Below are 21,401 nucleotides of genomic sequence, written 5' to 3'. Positions count from 1 at the left end.
AGCAATGGAGACATACCATCAGTGCTAGAGGAGACCCTGCTGTGCAGTTTCACCCTCAAGGCCCATTGATTTCCTTGGGCAGATTTCACCCAGCAGGAGTTGCTGGCTGTATCATGGTTTACAAATGTAAGGGGATTGTACACACTGGCCTTTATTACATTTAATTTATTTGTCATTTTTTTCTTTGCTCTTATAAATTGTTTGTTACAAATATGCTTTTCCAGATGGGATCAGGCAACATTCTCATTGATTATGAATTCTTTCCAATCTCCATCGCTCACCTATTTTAGTAACTCGGGCAAATTACTTGACTCTCTGCTTCTCTGTCCCTGTGTTCCAACGTCAGCACATCAGTGCTTTCTGGCACAAGGAACTTACAATGTCTTTTTAAATGGGGCTATTTTTCAGCTCTGCATGATATTACCACAAAAACAGCCACCTGGTATAACTGAATTTGAAACACAGTGCTATGAAATATTTATTCCATGTCTACACTTCCTTTTTTGCAGTATGAAGATTTCCTTGCATTTCCCTAGGTTGGTTTGCAGTACGTATTGCTATCCCACTGTTGGGAAGACAACTGATGTTGAAGTAATAACAAAAAATGAGAAATCTTTCCCTATTCCTATCAAACTCATTTATTTTAAGCAAGCAAGGCTAGCAGGTGGTTCTCAGAAGATCTCATTAGCCACTTTGATTGTCTCTAACACCTCTTGTAAGCAAATGTCTCATTACCATGGATATTTACATATCCTTTATTTTCACAGAGAGTGCCATACATCAATGAACTCTAAACCTATTACTACATGTCTCCAGATTTACATGGTAAACACAGTTCCTACTGCGTGGACAGACACTTGCTATCAAGGACAATAAATCTAATAGCACTCAATGTGATCTTGATTTCCGTATTTAGTGCGCTGATTGTATCACAAAACTTTTCAAACCCCAGTCTTTGAGCCTTTTGAAGATGTTCTAGTGAATCACAGTGGTCATACAATGAGATCCCCATCTGGCAAAGGAAACAACCTGGGGTAGGAGTGGAAGAGAGACAGAAAAGTAAAAGATTCATTTTTTTTCCAGCTCCTGCAATGAATTAATGAGCATTTTTGCAGTAATATTGTATTCTGGTAGGTCTGACAAAGCTGAGAGATTTTCAGCTAGTAGGATCCGGATTTTATATGGTTACTAATTTACATGATGTGATCTGATGCTGCATCCTTTAATTTGAAAGAATGATTATCAACTGCTTATCATATGCCATCATTATAACATTATAACAGTGTTGTTTGAGACTGACCTAATTCTTCAAACACTGTATCACTCAGAACTGCCCTATCCACCACTCATGATAGTAGCTGGCTTATATTTTCTGAGAAAACATAGGGCTTGATTCCCTGCCGCTGAAGATGATGGCAAAAATACACCAAGTCCAGCCCTGTGAGCATACATTCCCCACTAATAGAAATCCGCTACTATCACCAAAGCTGATAAAGCCCACATTGTTTTTACAAGTTGATCACCCAAACCTCATTATATTGTACTTGTGCCAGGCTGAAAGTATGACACTTTGAAGTATTATCTGCTTTTACTGAAGATCTTACTTTTCCTGGCACATAGTCAAAAAGAGAGTATATCAACGGAAAACCACTTAGAAAATAGTGAAGTTTGTGGCTTTTAACAGTTGATAAGATTATGTGCTCAGTCTCAACATCAAATGCAAATAAGTAGTGAAGACATTTAGATTTAGTTTTTCTTTCTTTTCCTGCTGAGGTAGAAGATGATTCCCATTTGAGATTCCTTCACTAAGTCATTTTTTTAAACATTAGCAGAAAATTTGAGAGTTTGCTCTGAGTTTTTCTGTACACTGGATAAGTCTTTTAGGTTTATGAGCTAGTAAGATGGTGGTTTACAGAATTACAGGAGGGCTTATGCTTCTTGAAAGCCAGTCACAGTTTGTCATGTCTCTGACACAGTGATCAGAAAGTAGGAGCTGGGCTCCTTTATGGTATTTACAATAACACACGGGACCTGAATTTTTCCTATATCCTAAGAGAACACAAGTCCCATCCACAATCCATCACCTCCTCTTTCTGCATGCATGTAACAGAAGGGTGGTTCTTTACCACTCAAATCTTTAGTTCAAAGCTTGTTACCTGAAGCCTAATCGCTGAACAGTTGTTAAAGGCCTGATTCGGTCTTTAGCTTATGCAAGAAATCAATAGAGGTCAAAATCATCCTTTTGACATTGTGGGTTTATATTCTGTAGAGCAAAAACTGCAGTAAAGGTAGTAAATGGTATTATGATGGTTCTTTACTAATGGAGGACATTTCTACTTCCGATATTTTTTTAAGAAAATGAACAACATGAAAGAGGTGAGCTTCCCTCACATATCCACAAAACTGGCTGTAGGATGAAGCAGAATCTGCTTTTCAGTTTCCAGTCATCTCCCTGGATCCAATTCCAAAATGTGCCAGTACCCAACCTTTGACAAGGATTAGAGCCAACAGAAATTTATAGAATTTAAATCAAAGATGCCTAGTGATTTAACTTGGCAATACTGAAAGATAAGTAAGTGATACTAAAAGATAGCTACATGGTGGTAGATTTGATCCTCAAGGGAGAGTTTGTTTCTGGTGTATGTTGGAGTGATTTAACTGTGACTAAGAAATGTTGCTTCTGCTAGGGTAGTCTCGTCATTATTGGGCCATGAAACTGCATATTTTATGCTATTCCTATGAAGGAAAATTATTTTATTCCAGGGAAAGCTTATTAGAAAATGATACTGCTTATTCTTCTAAACAAGCTCATTTTTATGGATAGAAGAAAGAACTAACTGTAAAACACAATAATAGCGTGAAGAAAGGAATGGATTTTCACCATTAATGTATTTTAACCCTCCTTCTCTTCTACAGGTTGCCCAGGAATGTGGGACAACATTACATGCTGGAAACCTGCAAGTGTGGGTGAAATTGTCTTTGTCAAGTGTCCTGCACTGTTCAGATTTATCATCTCTGAAGACGGTAAAATATTTTCTCTTTGTTCTTTGCCTCTGTCTTGTAAAGCTGCATGGCCAGCGTGAGTGTAAAACCTCACTTAAATACTCAGTATAAAGGGAAATCAAAAACTCTACAGAGGTCTGGAGCTGGGCTTCAGTTTATAGAAAATACTGTAGAAAACCAGGATGTTTGTGTGTAGATATGTGTGTGTGTGTGTGCAGGGGTGGGAGGGAATGTGTGAAAAAAGCCTTCACAGACTATACAACATCAAAATATCACCAACTGCAATTGCTAAAGGGGATGTTCTGCCCTTGGGTCTGCACTGAAATCAATGAGACCTGAAACTGTGTTTGAGTCTTGGATAACTGATCGTCATAATTCAAACCTGTTTTAGAAGACAACTAAAACTTAGAGCTGGGTTCTGTTCATACCTAAGGAGAACACAGGCATGAGATGACCAATGTGAGGAGCTCCCATGTTGGAAGTCCAGGGAAGAGTCAGTGGGAATTAAAGATTCCTGGAGAGATGCAGAAGCTCCATCATGCTCTTTTGTGGTCTGTAGATATGAGATGCTGCCATCCTACTGCCCCTTGCAGCTGGCACCAGCAACCAAACAAGCAAACAAAAGATCAGAACCTTGCCCAGGGACTGATTTGGTCAAATGGACTGTTTCTGATTCCAGCAGGCATTGCAGCCTAACAGATTGTCCCTTGTCTTGTAAAACATACTGCAGAAGGCCAGCGAGGCTGGCGCGTTTCGTCTTTTCTCTCTTTCCCCTGCCACTTCATCTTGGACCAGAAGTCCCATGTACTCACTGTGCTTGGTAACCAAACGCTATTAGACCCCAGCTTCAATCCTTATACAACCCAGCCACTGCTCCCAAACAAGTTACTGTTAAAAGGAGAACCTACTTAGTAGTGGTAACACTATTTGACCTAGTTATTAATATTACCTAGTGCTTTTCAATGGGAAGATTCTCTGTACAAGCTACTGTTTATGTCATACCAGAAAACCCTTGTCTTTTCTTGATTTTTTTTAACCTTTGAAATGCATGAAAATTTGCCAGGTAAAAACAGGAGTGTGTGGACAGGAGGAAATAACTACAAAGCTGTTCACAGCAGATATATAGTTTGATTAGATGTTCTCTTGAAATTCCTTTTTTTTTTTTTTTTTAAGATTCCAGGAAATGATCTTCCCAGGTGAATGACTGGGAGACTAAGTTGTCCCATGGGTATTAACTAACAACAAGCCTTTGTTGATAATTAACACACTTTTGCCCATCTCTTCCCAGCACCCATCTAGGCTACTGCAGATCACTTAATTAGCACTGTCCATTGAGCAACAAGTTCATCATTTTCCTCCAGGATCCTTTTTCCCAAAGATTACTTTACCAATGAATTATTCATTTAAAGTCTTGCGTGCAAAATCCACCTTTTCTGCATTGCCACACACAGAGCACAATTTCTGGGAGACAATAAGTGTTTCAGCTCCAGGAATGCTGAAATCCTCACCTTTAATACATCCATTTAAACTCATCCAGACATTGAAGCAAGTGCCAGTGCTCTTATGAAATGGAGAAGACTTTAAGGGTGATCATTACTTCATCTAAATTTACCCATATGAAACTCAAGCATTTTCCCTATACGAGTCCTCTAGACTCCATCTGTAGTCAGTGGAGAGAAGGAGACTCACAGAAGGCAATTTATGTTATTCCAAGAGACATGAGGTGAGTCCCACCTTGGAGATACCTCTCTTTATCCAGCAAGTACTAAGGGCACTTCACTTAAACTAGGCACCTAATTTTTGAATGGGGAAAGATAAGTCCCTCTTTAAATTATCAGGTATGAAAATATAATTACTCCTGTAATTCTATGTGCTTTAATTATAGCCAGTATAATTAAACATAATCTTTACTGCTGTAATATTGGTTCAGTATTAACTCAGTGGGTACAATGGCACTTACTGAGCCATCCACATTTAGTGGTAATAGAAAAAACAACAGCATCCAGCATGGGTAAGGAAATATTCTTCTCTCTTTCAGTTTTCTTTGGTGGTTGTTCCCCCCCCCGCCCCACTCCACACCTCCCCCACCCCCACCCCCCCAAATCTCCATGACTTTGTAATCAATTTTTATTGATTGTGTGTCATTCAGCCTGATTGTCAAACCGATTCTGGTCATCCTTTGAGCATGATATACAGTCAACCAAAAGTCTTCACTATCCGGTTATCCCTGATGTTTGCAGCCTGCAGGCAAAATACTTTTATGTTATTTATTGTGCATCAGCAGATGGCTGATATGTTGCTATCTTCTGATATAACTGCAGGAAGCCTGCTGCTCATACAGCACCTGTCCAAATTTTGATTAGGACCCCTCCTTTTCCGTGGCTTGTAATCTACACCCCCTACATACCCCTAAGCTACAATGTGCTAACACATAGTAACATAACATAACACTTTTTTCTCTCTCCCTGAGTGTTTTGGGCTCATAGATATTGCTAGTTTGATACTACGGAGCGTGGCGCCATGTACATCTACAGCACGGGAAATCTCCCCCACTGCCAACCTGTCCACACACCTCTGCCATGGACTTTTTAACCATTCTTTTTTCAAAGGATGTCTCTGATGCTTCTATTTATATACCACACAAATATGGTGCCTTTTCACTTTTACTGCTGAAATTTCTTTTCCCTGGTACTGTCATTTCTGAAGTAATTAAGGCTAGGAGGGCTCTTGAGAAATCATCTAACCCATCTCCCTCCTCAAAGACAAGGTTAGCTCAATACGATCTATTCCAGCATTTAACTAACCTTTTTCTTGTTAATGGAAAAAGCTATTTTATTTTTCTAAATAAAAAGTAATATAAGTTTTAGAAAAATAAAATTAAAAAATATATAAAATGAAAAGCTCTACTATAACTAGAGTTATGTAAAATAAAGGCCTAAAATAACAGTTTTAAATTATTTGCCTAGGATTTTCAGACCTGTTCACATACTGTACTTCACATTTGACCTGTAGCAGGGTGATAGTATGACCCTAGGGGAGGAGTAGTCAGTCCAGTGCAAACATATGTCCTGCTTTCTTTATCTCCTTAAAGGATCATTAACAAAAGTGACAGCTGTTACCTCTTGTAGTACTGGGTTTGAGGCATTTTTGGACATCTGTTCAGTAGGAACAAAACCAAGATTCATAATTCATTAGATAAACAAATAAGCGTTTAATCTGGAGTAGTTTGAAATCTCTGCAGATCCAGCTGGATTTGCACTAGTGACCCCAAGGTGGAAATATCCACATCCATAATCACTCTCCTGGGTGAATCAGCATGAGTTTTCACTATTATTACTGCTGACTTTAATTAGCCAAGTATATTTGTGTCAATGAGGCCTTCATGAAAATAGTCACACTTTATGATGATTCCTTAAATGAAGGGTTATTAGGTAACTAAAATGTTTCTAAGACATGGCTAATCATATTTTATAGATTGTTATAGTATCCTCTGGCTGCTGCTATGTTTCTAGAATATGTAACTAGGTTAGGCACTGATACTAATATTTATTAATCGCATATTCATTCTTAATACAACAAAATTTTTACATCACCATAAATCATTTTTACAAACAGTAGCAATAACTTTAAATTATACTTTTAAAACTTTTGTCCTTTGAAGCGCTGAAGCACCTGTAGGTACAGCTGCTTGTATAACAACAGGCAAACCATATGATGTGTTAACCTTAAAGAGGGGATAGGAGTTATTTCACTTGGCTTTGGATATCTGAAAGTTGTATGTGTAAGCTGAACTGATCGCGTGGATTTCTGGTTCAGTAAATGAAAGCGGTGGGTACTTGTAGAAGATGTTTCTTCTGACCTATCTCAAATGCTTATCTTGAAATGAATGAAGTCACTGGAGGGGGCTGTTTGTTTTATGAATTTCAGAAAGGAATTTGGCTGCCTTGACTTTGATGTCTGATTTCCATACGCAGTAAAATGAAAAAAAAAAAAAAAAAAAGAGACTACAAAATAAAAATTAACCAACTAAACTGTCACCGGGAGAGATGCTTTATTGAAAAATTATCTATGGATTTAGCTAAAAATACCAGCTGTTGCTGTTTTTAATTTGAAAATATACTCTGCTCTAACGTTTACTGCAATTGAACTGAGGAGTAACATTTGAACTGCTGTCAGTGTCATACAGAAAGGCTAATGTTAAATCCCATGCTGTGTGGTTGGTGACCCTTCCTTGTAAAATTTCATTTCACCTCTCTGCTCCTCCAAAATCACCAGAATTTTTCATTTCCTTTCCTAGGCAGACTGTGAACAAAAAGATTGTTCTTGAAATCTCTCCACATGAAAAAAGCCTATTAGCTCCTCAGTCTTTTCTAATCTAGTAGGTTAAGGATTTACAGTGGTTTTCCTTCCAGAGGGTTCCTAAATATTAATTTCTTTTCCTCTTCAAAATTCATTTCTTTGATTGATATCTGTCACTTTGTAATTTTATTTTCACCAGGAGATATAACTTCCATAATGTCCCTGTTGTATATTATGCTTTTTCCAGTGCCTTCCCAGTACCGACTCCAGAGACAACCACTCTAGAACAGGGTGTATTTAAAGCATTCTAAGGTATCTTTGCAAAGGAAGTAAAAAAGAAAAGTGTGTCAAGCTGTGATGTTGCGTTTCAGTATGACATAGTGAGACCTACAGATGCCCCCAACATAGTGATCTGCACTCCCAGCCTGAAAATTTTCTCTGTTTTCTTCTTTTTTCCCTTTTTTTTCCCCAGACAGAGGCAATACTGCCTGGTAGTGGAAATCTACAGAAGCCAAGTCTGTGCTTTTCTTTCTTTGCCTTGCACAGCTAAGATATTCTGGAACCTATAAAACCACATTACTCAAACAGACCATTGAAACAAACTCAATAGCCAGATCAGAAATTAGCATATTTTTAGGTCTTTGATTTGCAGTAAAAACTAATAAAAATGATAATACACAGTTTCTGAGCATTGCCATATGCTCCACATTGAGAAAATTCTTTCATTCACAAATCCAAATATTAAATATGATTAGCTCTTACTGAATCTTCCAGCAATTCAGAGTGTTTATCTAGTGCTCAGTCTAGTACACTACATGCTACACCCAAAAAAGCATTACCACAAATCGTGGTTTACTATGTAAGACAGAGAAAATCATAGAATCATAGAATGTTTTGGGTTGGAAGGGACCTTTAGAGGTCATCTAGCCCAACCTTGCTGTGAGCAGGGACAGCTTTAACCAGATCAGGTTGCTCAGAGCCCCGTCCAACCTGACCTTGAATGTTGCCATATGCATAATTTTTACCAAAGACATAAAATTCATCTTGTGTTGATATAAGGATTAAGGGGTCCTAATTAAAATCCAGTAGAATAAAGAATGTATCTAGGTATTACAGAGTTTAAGAGGGCATTATATCCTATGCTCACATTTTTGAAGAAAAGTGTTTGGCTTGCTGTTACTCTGGGAGTTATATGACTTCAGTGCTCAGCCAACAAGCTTTATTGTCCCTGAGAACAAGAAATTGAAAACAGTCTATTACTGATCCCATTAAAAACACTGGGAAACACTCAAGTACTTTGTTGTAAGAACACCAAGCCTCGTATATTCTGCACTAGAGATATCATGAGTGGACAATGGGATTTATGAATGCAGGGTTAATTGGATTTGGGAAGACATCTGCGGCTTTTTTTCTCCTGTCTGAGTTTAGGTGTTATCCCTAATCAAACAGAATAAGGTGACAAGAGAAGAGTTAATGAGAGGGGAATTGATACTACATGTTCCTATCTGGAAAGCCCTTCTGTGTCATTTTGGGGGGAAATTGTCCTGGTAAAATCTTTAAGTGCTGACTATGTACCATTGTGAAGATGGTACGTAACTCCCAAACTGGGTGAAAACACAATAAAAGCTATTGTCTTCCCAAGGTGAAAGCTGTTGAAAATATTTGCAGGTTACAGGTTCTATTAGTTTGGTTTATGTATCGATATTTTTTAATATAGACAGAAATAAAAGGTGACTGTTAAAGATCAAGGTCCTTCTAAAGAACAAAAAGTAGCTGGAAGATTGTCCACTTATTTTCTACTGAAGTAGAAGATGCAGGTTTTCTTTGCTGCTAGCTGAAATTAAGGTCAGCATTGCAGCAGACAGAAACTGGAAATTGCATTTGTGTGTCAAATGGGCACGGCAAAAGATCAATGCAAAGGTCTAGATTTCTATTCAAGTATATCTCACCCCTGGTGGGTATTAAACACCCTGCATGAAAACCAAGGGAAGAAAAACAGCAGAATGAAGGAGTAGTCTCTGAAAAATAGGCATGACCCATCCCATAGCTTTTTCATCATGGGAATAATAATGAGCCATCAGAGCTTAATTAGTCTTTGAAGCAACCAGGACTCTGTGCATGCCTTAGTTTCGTCCTTCACTTTATGTAAGATCCTATGTAGCATTCAGAAGCAAGTTCAGTGCAAAGTTATCTGGGTTTTTTATATATATACCAGCTAAAAGTTTTGGACAGCTTTCAAAGCTGTCTGCAGATTCCATATGTGTTATTGTTGCTTAGTGTTCGGCAAGTCCTAGGAAGAATTGTGACATAAAGAATGAGTACAAGAGACCTACCAAGTGTTGATGTTAAAAATAATAAGTCTTGCCAATAACCAAGATAATAGTGCTTACTAGATAACAAGTCCTTTCCCACTGGTTTTCATCCCTAGGCTTTCCACAGGCAGTAAAGCCAGGGGATTACTTCAGCTTTTCCAAAGCGAGGAGGACAAGCTATAATTAAGCATGCCTCCTCAGTCGCAGCATCACAAAGTCTATCTGCAATGCAGAGGCAAATGGGAGGGAAATATTGCCATCAAAGAACAGTAACTGTATCTACATTTCCAATCATGTAGTTAAGGCCTCAGAGATGCTTTTTACAGGAAAATTAAAAAATCATGCTCCTCTGGGAAGCATGGAAGGGTGGAACACACTGAGAGCTGCAGAGCAGTTTGGAGAACTCTTGGACAGCAAAAGGTAATACATTGAAGTATCACTGTAGATACAACATGGGGAGATGCTTCAACCTCTACTAGCAGTCTTTGCTCTATTCGTGTTTCTCCTCTTGACTCAAATAACTGAGAAAAGAGTTCCAGTTGATTGCAAAATTTTAGGTGTGGACATACATTTATTCCTGCCTTTAAGCAAGTGATTTAATATGCTTTCTTCTCTGGGATGTATTTCATAACTGACAATCTCCATTGGACAATGATTCTTATTTTCTGTGTTTCTTGTTTGAAAAACATTTCCTTTTCTCTGAAATATGACCCCTGCTCTCTTCGGATCTAGGAGACACTTCGATAGTATTTGCATTGATCTTGCACTCTGATGGATGCTCCTGTGACAGCCAGCCTCATAGGAAGGATACACATTATGTTTAGATGATGCCTAGCAGTTGCTATGGTGACCTCAGTCCACTGCTAGTTTCATAGCCTTTGATAGGAAAGAGGAAGAAAAGAAGAAAGTCATAATTTCCCTTTACATGTTATTGATCATACCTGTACGTCAGTGCTGCCTCAGCCAGCCCTATGTACTATGGTTCTCCATATGGGACCTCACTGGCATTCTCCCGTGATCTCCAGGCATGATTCACTGAGTCTTCTTGTCTCTGTGGCATGAAACCATGTGCCCTGAAATTAGTATGGGATATAGGGAGAAAGGACTTGTGTATCAGTTCCATCACTTCCTTCACTGCAATGTTTTGCACAAACCATTGGGTAACAAAGAAGTTGCAGAAGCTGGTTCATCTCATCCTATGGCAGATGTCTAAACCAAATCACCCTCTGGAAGTGACGGTCTCTTCACTCTTTATGGGAGGAGACTTAAAAACCAGATGAACTTATCTTCAGGTGGGTAATTTGGATGGGATGAATTTGCCCCACAGGATCAGTTCCTCAGGTGTCCTTAGGCACCAGTTCTTATTCAAACATACAATTACAAACCAGGCTTCCTAATCTTAACTTTCATCTGCCTCAGTTTTCTTGTCTTCTAAATATGATGAACAATACCACTTAATTTTGTACTGTCTTTGTGCAAGCACTATGTTCACAAATCCCTTTGGTGAGGCAAATGGCAATATACAGTAAATTCCAAGTGACTAATGACTTTCAATCTGTAGTTTAAAGTATTGTTATGGGGCATGAGGCTGGAGAGACCAAAATCCCTGGAAATAGTGAAGGAAAGCATTTAGCATAGGGAAATGGGAACCTGGAAGGCCATCTACTCCGTAACCTTGCCTGGCTGCCACTTTCTACAGATCCTGTCAAGGAGATTGTAGAGATCTAGCAGCTGATTCTGGATCACTTTCCCCCCCAGAAAAAGAGATCCGTAATGAAGGAACCGGGATGGTTGGATAGTGTGCACGTGGGATTGTGTGTGCCCAGGTACAGGATGGGGCAGTGGGCATTAGAAGCAGCGGGCAGAGTGTGCAAGCGGTATCTGTGTGGGGAGCTCAGAAAGCCCCCAAAAAGCTGCTAAGTAGGCTGCTGTTCCCGACTGCGGCTCTGCCAGCCGGCTGAACAGATTGCTGGTGCATAAAAGCAGCATGCAGCAATGGGGAAGGGACTGAAAAGGCAGAGGGTGGTGGATGCTGCAGAGTCAGGCGTGAGAGCTTGCTGATTTATTTCGTATTTATAAATTAAATGTTAAGCTTCTAATCAGTGCTATATAACAAGAAAAAATTGAATTCCTGCCTAACCAGCTCATTATCACATAGCTGGACAGCACGATAACAAGTGATTGTAGGAAATGTTTTCCATAACCTCTTTCTGCCCCAGTCTCTGCACTTTCTGAAGGGACAGAATTAACATGCAGTAAAAACAGTGAGAACTTTGCACATTGATCTCAACGCCATCAAAATCCAACCTTTTGGGGGATTACCCATGCGGACCAGTCCTCCAACCCGTAATACTGAGATAGGAACAACAGGGATAAGGGAAAAGTGTGGGCAAGCCATTCCAGGACAGAATAGTTTTGGAAGCCTCTCATTCCCCCTCCTCTGCCACTAATAAGGGACAAATGCTGGAACTAAAGGGTTAAATGGAAGTTGTGCTCAGATAAACAAATCCATGGGAGATAAAGCCGTTGCCATGCCAGCTGACATCGAAAGCAGCCAGCACAAATTTGGCATGAAGGAGACAATCTAAAAGGCTGCACTGAGCTCCGAGGCTCATCGTACATGGGCTGTTTCTTGGCTTCAGCTTTGCTGGTTGTGTTCACTTTAAATCAGAAGCAACAATTGCTTGCATCAAATTTCTCATCCATTGGAGGATGCTGAGGAGGTAGTTATGCTTTCTGGGGCTCAGCAAATGAAAAGCAAGGAAGAAAGTCTGATAAATGTGCAAGAAAAGGGCATGAAAGATCTGGGTCTCTACCACTAACGCTATGGGTAGCCATCAGCAAGTCCTATGACTTCTTTTTTTTTTTTTCCTTCTCTTCATATAGAAAATAGAAATAAGCAATATTTTCTGTGTTTGGTTTCTCTGTTTGGTCTTTGGAACTGACAATTCAGCGTTCTGATGGATCTTCTCTAGGGACCCTAAGTAGTACTGCAAATAACATCTAATTAATAATGACAGTTAAAACACTAATGGAAGATTTGCTAGCCAAAGAGTGACACTTGCTTATTCAGTCTGGTCAAATAGTGAATAATACTGTCTGTCAACATACTGGATAAACCATCCTTTGTCAAGGATAACATTAGCTTCCTCAGGAGTTTATTGACTAGTGTGAGCAATTATTGATTTAAAAAATGGTGTTCTAAGACACTGCTTAATTACTGCTGTTGGTCCATCTTTCTGTAGTTTGGGCTGTGCTGGTATTTAACTACATGTGAGGAACACAGGCATCAATGTAAGTCATGGCTAATCCTTGAATTAAAATCCTGAAAAATGGGTTCCCAGTCAAAACGCAAAAGAAAAGCATATTTTATTTATTCTTCATTTCTGGGAGAGAAAGGTATTTCATCTAGCCTGTTGCATAATCAACTTGATGGGCTTGCTCTGCATCATCAGTGAAGTATGATGCACCAATTTTTCGTTGTTTATGTCCTAAGAGTAAGGCAACGAGAGGACTCATGTGGAAGCCCATGCAGCTAGGTGTCCTACAATTTTGCCCACTACATTACTGACACCAAAATAAATTTTCTGAGGTCTCTCTAGAGCCAGAGGGGCACTCAGGTGAAAAAAAAACCACAGAAACACAGTTTCAGGGTAATAGTCTGAAAAATGAGAGGGACTGCCCTATGTCCAGACTTCCTACAACCCCAGCTCAGATGCAAGCTCAAATGCAGGTCTTGTCCCGTGTCTGTAGACATGTTAAATGTTAAGCACAGAAATAATCCAAAAGCGCTCCATCGCACTCTCATACATGTGAGCAAACATAACCATTACCACAGTTATCTGTCATCTAAACATCCATCTTCTGGTGCAGGGTACATAAACATATGATATTTATAAAATGTTAAATATAATTGTGTATGTGTGTGTGTGTTATCCCAATACTCATTAGATAAACTTTGACTTTTGGTTGTAATTCAGGGCATAATGTTCAGTGTAAATCTAATTAACTTTCCAGTAGCTTAACTTATTAGTGAAAATTAGGTTGATGGATCAAGCCTAAAAGCCTGTAGAGTAAAAGGTTGTACTGGAACTTTCTTCAGTATATTAGCAAGGACTCAGATGTAGAAAAATATGTTAATAAAAGGCAAGTTTGCTCCTACAGCAATCAGAAAATTAACATTGTCGAAAATGTGAATCCCTTCATAATGCCCAAACACAGTTAAAATGCAATAATAATCTGGGTATATAAAAGAAATATTAATGTAAAAAGCATCTTCATTTTGCAAACCTACATTAATATAATGATTTAGCTGCTATTACTGATATCATGAAATTAAAAATAAAGTAAAATCTAATATTTTAACATCAGTGTGATCAACTACCACCCATATTTAGAGTGAAATAATGGTAATTTTTATTTTTTCCTTTTAAATTGTTGGAATAAAATAGCTAAATTTAAAATATTTACATTTCAAAAAAGGTATTTTCCTGATGAGTCAGTGTAACATGCCGTGATGCCGGGAACATCAGCCTTCAATCTACTTAATATTGACCTGGTCTTCCTCCAACAAGAATTCTGGAAAGTTTGTAAGATCACATTTCAGGATTTAAGCCACACTGTACAACTGATAAACGCAAACTGGATTTTTATGAATCAAAAAGTTTTTTGGAAATTTTTTGCAGCTTCTTCTTATCCTGCTTCTGTTGGTCAGGTTATTGAGTGAGGTGACTTCATGTAAGGAACAAGTTCCATTATGACCTACTGATCTGAGTGGCAGCAGGCTATGACAGACACTATGAAAGACAGTGATCAAGGAGCAGTGGCTTGCTCTTTGATCTTCTGCCTAATAAGACACAGATAAAAATTCCCACAGGATATCCTAAAGTTGATATTCTGAGTTCAGATTTTAGCAGCATAGGCATCCATATCTGAGCTATATCTCTCTGAATAAACCTGGGTTTTGGTAGGGTCAGGGGGGAAATAGGTCTGCCCAAAATATTCTGCAGCAGCACCCCTGTTATTCTGCCAAGAATCTGGAGCACAGCCGTAGCGCTTCTGCAGCGTCTGGTCATTTAGCCTGATGCAGCAGGTTGAACGATCTTTGCTGGAAAATGTTTGCTCAGAGCATTGGTGGCTTCTCTCCAGAATTAGTACACCTACCCAATATTTGCAAACATCCAAGAATTCTCATATGTGAAATCTTGAAAGCAGCTGGAGTTGGGCAGAGAAGCCAGGAGGGCAAGGGGGTTCCCGTCGTGGCTTTCAGGATTGACCCTCCAGAGCCAAGGGGGTTCCCGTCATGGCTTTCAGGATTGACCCTCCAGAGTAACGGCTGGGTTGAGTGTGTACCTTCACTCAAAGACACAGTACAGCCTACCTCATGCTTCAGCTTAGTCTTCTAGACTCCACCATCATCTTCACACTAAATCCTCTGTTTTCTATCTTAGAAAATCAAAAAGCACATCTGATTTATTTTAGAGGCGAGAGAGAAATGAGTGAATTTCAAATTATTACATGATAAGGAATTTGAAAAAATAGAAAATGCATTTTATGCTGTGGTGAAAAGACTCTCTTTACTCCCTTGTTTCCTTAGATGCTGTCTTTCTCCTTTCCCATAGGATCAAAATCAGTCTCTGGATTCCACTTTTAATAAAAATGGTCTCATACAAACTGGTGAATGGCTTTTCCAATCCCTAGTTAAGATTTGACCATATGTTCAGGGTGACAGAAGAGCAACGTGAAGCTCTGTGGTTATTCCAGCGGATACAGAACTAAACTAATCTAAACATTTAACCTGCCCTAGTGGTCAATGAAATGTCGGAAACATGTTTTTTCGTGGGCCACTGACAGAGGTGTTTGCAGACAGCTTTGTCAGGCTCCTCTCTGTGCGTGGTGCAGCAGCACCACTCGGTGGCTTAAGGCAGCTCCTCTTTATGCATCCCCCAACACCAAGCTGGAGCCAAAATCCACCGAGGATTTGGGAAAGTCTGACTTCAGAGCAATTCGGGTTAAGTATTTAGTAGGGTGGGTGGGAGATTGGTTTAAGATAATCCCAACATTTTATTTTGGAAGGGTAAAAGAACGGAAAAGCAAAATTCTTAATGCAAACACAAACTTTTATGATTTCCCATTGTAACATTTTGTAATTTTAGTATACAAATCAGCATGGATTTTGACACAATATTTTGGAAATGTGTGGGGTTTTCTTATTTCAGAAACCTCCCCCCCCCAAAAAACAAAAAGAAAAAAAGAAAAAAAAAGAAAAAAGCCACCAACAAATAAAATCCCTCGTCTCTTTTTCATATCCTTCCTAGAGTTTGATGAAACTCCATGATAACAAGATTTAACAACACAATGCAATCAACAGTCTTCTGAAAAGCACTTTCCACCCACAAATATATAGTACTGATCTTGAAAAACAGATTTTCGTAAAATTTTCTTGCAGTTCTTCTCTGGGCACTGCTACATCCACACCTTTTATGGGAAGCAAGCTATTATCAAGATCAAATTAATTACTTTTATTAAATATTTAATTTTTTTATTGAATTAATTATTCTTTTAATTTCAGGTTGGGAAGTAGATAACTTGGGGCAAACCCATGCAGGTAAGAACCAGTTGTGTTTACCACCTCCTATGTATCTCTGTTCTCAAAAATTGTGTGTAAAGTGCATGATAATATCAGATTATTCAAAAGTTGGTTCTGTATCAACCTTTATGATAATGAATGCATGGAGTTCATTGTAGCACTGTGACAAAAAGCAAAAGTACAAATCTGGTGAGTTTCTAGAAATCAATGTGATCTAACCTAAACCCACAAAATTAAACTGTCTTACTTACAACCAATTAATTATTGCTTTTTTCATTAATGGGTGGAAAGAATTTTTCATTAATTCTGTGAAAACTGACCATACTTAAATATCTATGGATTATAAATGTAAATTTCTAAGATATAACTGACCTTTATATTTTCACAATAAAATTGGTCCTAATTTTATCGTATGTGTTTTTAGCTATGTGCTCGCTGCTTGCAGTAGTGATTTTTTAATTTTATAGGTTCAGCTTTGATTTTAACTCACAAGTAAAACTGTGTTTACTTCCTGAAAAGACAGAATCAAGTATTTATTGCCTTTGGGCCTGATCCAAACAAATAAAAATCAATTGTATTCTATTCACTGATTTCCGCAGAGACCAGTTTGGGTCCTAATAGAAAACACAATCAAAACAATTTCATACCAAATTTCCACTTTTATAGGTGATTACGACCTGCTGGAAAGCACAGCCCAGTCTCCCCTAGGTAAGAAACGGAACCATGGAATGTTTCTCTTTCAATCTTTTTTTTTCTCTGTTAAAAAGGAAGATCCAAGCTTTTTTCTCCTGCCATTTAGGTATTATTTTCTAATCAGTTCTAATTACAGTGACGCATTTTCTGGTGCATTACTTTTAGCAGTATTATGAAAATGTATTCCTCCATTATTAAGCCTTGCAATCTAACAAGTATGTTGTTATAAATTATATCTACTTGCTTAACAGTAATTACTAAATGGTGTTAAGGAAAGTCAACACCATGATTCAGTGGTTATTTTCCATGGAAAACTGGGGATGAATGTGCAAGAGTAATTTACCAAAATGTGCCAAGTAATGCAATGTTCTTAAATGAATGCTGTGATTAAATAGATATATTCTGCTGCATGGATGCTAAACAGATTCTCTAAAAATAAGGTCACTGCTGGTGTTATGAGCTACTTGAATAAACTGCTCTAAGAATGCGAAGAAGCACAACCTTAAAAAAAAAAAAAAAACACAACACAACAAACCTTGGAAGTTCCCATCAATTTTTGGTCAAGGTACAGCTCAAACTCCAAAAACTGTAATAGTTCGATAAATGGAAACTGTTCTATTGTTCTGGAGAGGAATAAGCGCAGCCAGCAACCCAGCTTTAATTTTTCAACCAGGTCACTGAGATCTGGCAAGAGTAATGGTGCTTAAAAAGAGCCCCACAGGGGCCATCCCACCTTAGGCAGCCTCAGTAGCAAAGTGAGCGTCAAGAGACACTTTCCTCTCCTACCCCCAGCTCTTGTTTCCCAATAAAGTTTTAAGCCTTTTGATTGTGTCAGTGACAGCCATTTAGGAGCTAGCCCTTACATATGAGATTAACCAAGCCATTAGGGTAAAAAGAGAGAAAAAGAGAAAGAGGTTTTTCTCTGAGCCAGTTTTGAGCCTCCCTGCAAACACTTGCTTTACAGGAAGGTTATAAGCTGGGATTGGAACAAATAATAGGCAGGGGAATGTGAGAAGCTCTGAAACAGGTTTGAAATTGTCAGCTGAAGCCACACTGGGCATCTGGAGGTGTAAATGTTCTTTTGTTTTCCTACAGACCCTCCTCACAAAGTCACTCTCAGATCAGAGCCTAGGAAACCTAGAGCTTTGAAGATAAATGAGTGGGACGTTATCTGACTGGAGGAGAACAATCCAGCTGCCTCACCACAGACATATAATGGCTATTTTACATATCCTACAGTATCCTGCCTGGCTTCAGGCAGCTGCTCCCAAAAATCACGTTAGCCTTGTGTTTTCTTGCCACACCCATGCAGATTCCTCAGATATAGATCGTCTTAACTAGCACAAACTGCCTACCTGTATTTAAGCCCTGGACTTAACCTTTAGCCATCTGAAGTGTAGATGTCTCCATCAAAGCTCTATTCCCTAGATGCCTTTCAGAGTCAATGCAGAGAAAGGGATATTTAGCTGACACATGGTTTAGGTATGTGCTTGCGAATGAGGTCTTTGGTGGCCTGGAGGCACTGACTATACCCGTTAAATCTTTTTTGCTCTGTGGTGACCAGCTGTAGTGCTAGACATCTGTAGAAGCCTATTGTAAAATTGGGTCATTAAAGATGTCATTAAACTTTCAAGTTGCCATTAAAGTCTTCTATAGATAGCCAGATAAACAGCACCCCCAGTGGTACTGTGGGGTTTTCTTTGGTCATGTACCAAGGGGAGGGAGGATATGTCCTGGTGTTTGCTTCAGCAATGTCACATTCTCAACTGTACTTGACATAGGGGACATCAGCCGAAATTGCACTGAAGATGGCTGGTCCGAACCTTTTCCTCATTATTATGATGCCTGCGGCTTTGATGAAAATGAAACAGAGTCTGATAACCAGGTGGGAATTAATCCTATAATTAAAAACAAATGAAGGGAGGAGCAGCAGGCTGCTTTTTGTCCAGCCTCTGGTCATGTTCTGATCTGATGGTGATTAGAATGAAACAATCAGATATTTATGGGCACAAAAATGTGAGAAGCAAGATGTAAATCCTTCCTAGCCCTGTACTGAATATTTCCAGAATATGAGAGTTTACTGTTGATACAGCTTGTAACTTCTAGAAGCATGGGTTAGCCGCCAGTTCTTCCCCTGTTGACTAAAGAATCCCTTAGCCAGCTACTTTTTTTCTACAGACACATGCACAGTGGTCAAAGAAATATAGACAGCCTTTGCTAGCTCACTGACAAATAAGCTTCACAGTGTGCAGACCCAAGGGTACGCCAGACATAGAGCGATGCTCTAATATACAGTGAGATCTCAGGGGAACCAAGAGGAGCAAACAACCAGGCTGTCCAAGAAACAAATCCTGCCTATGGCTCCCCCTGCACCTTGACAGGGTAAAGATGTGACCGTAGATGAACCATTTAACTGCGTATTGTTTGCCTCCCAAGGATTACTACTATCTATCTGTGAAGGCTCTGTACACAGTGGGATACAGCACTTCTCTTGTTTCCCTCACCACCGCCATGGTTATCCTGTGTCGTTTCAGGTGAGTCAGGACACGAGCAGTGAGCTGTTCAGTCACTGGAGGAAAGAGGCTGGAGCTCATCGGCCCAAAACAATGTTTAAGGTTTTATCTCACCAGATGTAGAATAAGAGGGAGACAACCCTTTCGCAGAGTTGTTCCCCCAGCTGGGACACACTCCAGTAGTCACATTTCAGTAGACTGTAGATGCAACTGCAGAAACTGTGGGTCTATTTTATGCAAGTGCAGTAGCTGCATTGGACTGGGTCTATTTTATGCTACCCTGCATGCTTTTACAGGAAAACCCCCAAATCCTCCTCTTGGTCAGGTTTAGGGTCAGTATTATCCACACTCTTGACTTTCAGATGTTGCTGTTCTTATCACCAGGGCCCTAGAACTCTGGCCATGTGTGCAGATAGGCCTAGTGTGCTATTTCCATGAAAGAAAAGCCTTTTTTTTTCTTTTTCTTCTTTTCCTCTCCCTTGTTCTTTCCTCTGTAGGAAGCTTCACTGCACTCGAAATTTTATCCACATGAACCTCTTTGTTTCATTCATCCTACGTGCAATATCTGTATTCATTAAAGATGGGGTTCTTTATGCTGAGCAGGATGGCAACCACTGTTTTATCTCAACAGTAAGTAAAACTGAAGCCAAAGCCTTTTCTTTTTTTTTTTTTTTTGTTTTTTTTTGTTTTTCAGCATGAGATAACAAAAAAAAATGAGGCAGGCAGCAGTTTGTTGGGTATCGTAGACTGAGACTCTATTGGGAGAGAAGGTACTTGGTGGTAAACTTCCCTCCAGGTTCACAAGAAACTGTGGGTGGTATTCTCATGACCTCATCAGTTTCCAGTAGTCTGTCCTTTAGGACAGACCTACAAGTTTCGGCTTCTGACTCTACTCCGGTTGTTTCTCCTTTTCACAGATCTGCACTGTGATAGGTGGGGTGTGAGTAGACACAAGCAATTTCCTTCATCTGAATGTCCGGTTTTTCTCCCAGAGCCTTATTTGTTCTCGATGTCAGGCAGAGTCATGTGTAGAGAGGGTGACTCTTCAGACATAAAAAATACCCCTGACAGTCACACTTTCAAAAAATCATTAGTAGCCACGTGTTTGTCTCTGAAGTGTGTGGTTTCATGGAAAGCAGATGCACTTAGCTACACATTACGTGTAAATCCTAATTCCTTTCACAATTAAGGCTAGTATTTTATCTGATAAATCAGCTCACCGGGTGTAATTATGGTGGAATTACAGTGAGTTCCCAAACTGAGATCTCCTTTATCCATCCAGTTATGAGCTAAATTCGTTGAGTAACTTCCAAAAGGAAAGTGCAGCTGTGTAGTTTCTTAGTCAGCCTTTTCTTTGTCATTGAAACTAGTTTTTTTTTTTAATTCATCTCCATGGTAAAGCTGAAGCCATGTTAGATCTGTAGTTTGTTCACATCACTCTTCTAATAGTGGCATCTGCCTCTCTGTTTCAAAACACTTGAAGCATAAAACACATTAAAATCAGCCATCTAATGACCAGATCTTCAACCTTGGTAGAGCTTCCGTGAAGACTGCAGGAGATTCCATGAAGGTTGCAGATTTGTCCCAGAGGATGGAGTGCAAGTGGGAATGAGTCAAAATTGTCAGCCTCCCACTGCCTCAGGCAGGATCTTCCAGTTTATACACTGATTCCACTCTGATTTGTTGAAAAGTCCTGCTCTTGTAGGACTAATGATGTCTCACTGGGATGCAACTCTGGAAAGATAAGTGTGTCCGACTCACAGAGTTAGGGTGGAGCTTGGTTTCCACCTAAGGCTTTTGTCATACAATCATAGAATCATTTAGGTTGGAAAAGACCTTTAAGATCATCTAGTCTAAGCATTAACCTAACACTGCCAAGTCCACTGCTAAACTACTTCCCTAAGTTTATACATCTTTTAAATACCTCCAGGGATGGGGACTCAACCACTTCCCTGGGCAGCCTGTTCCAGTGCTTGACAACCCTTTCAGTGA

General features: G+C 39.3%; 1 protein-coding gene across 1 annotated transcript in view; it reads left to right on the top strand.

Moving 5' to 3' along the window:
* The window catches only part of ADCYAP1R1 (ADCYAP receptor type I), a 103,332-nt gene that overhangs the window by 50,681 nt on the left and 31,250 nt on the right, over window positions 1-21,401 (top strand). Inside the window, exons 3-8 of the mRNA XM_075706534.1 lie at window positions 2,917-3,024; window positions 16,186-16,221; window positions 16,870-16,911; window positions 18,678-18,781; window positions 19,333-19,430; window positions 19,907-20,039. Of these exons, the coding sequence (XP_075562649.1) occupies window positions 2,917-3,024; window positions 16,186-16,221; window positions 16,870-16,911; window positions 18,678-18,781; window positions 19,333-19,430; window positions 19,907-20,039 (521 nt within the window). The remainder of the gene's footprint in view (window positions 1-2,916; window positions 3,025-16,185; window positions 16,222-16,869; window positions 16,912-18,677; window positions 18,782-19,332; window positions 19,431-19,906; window positions 20,040-21,401) is intronic.

The sequence above is a fragment of the Pelecanus crispus genome, chromosome 2 (genome assembly GCF_030463565.1).
Source record: "Pelecanus crispus isolate bPelCri1 chromosome 2, bPelCri1.pri, whole genome shotgun sequence".
Taxonomy (NCBI): Eukaryota; Metazoa; Chordata; class Aves; order Pelecaniformes; family Pelecanidae; genus Pelecanus; species Pelecanus crispus.
This window is presented reverse-complemented; position numbering and strand designations above follow the sequence as displayed.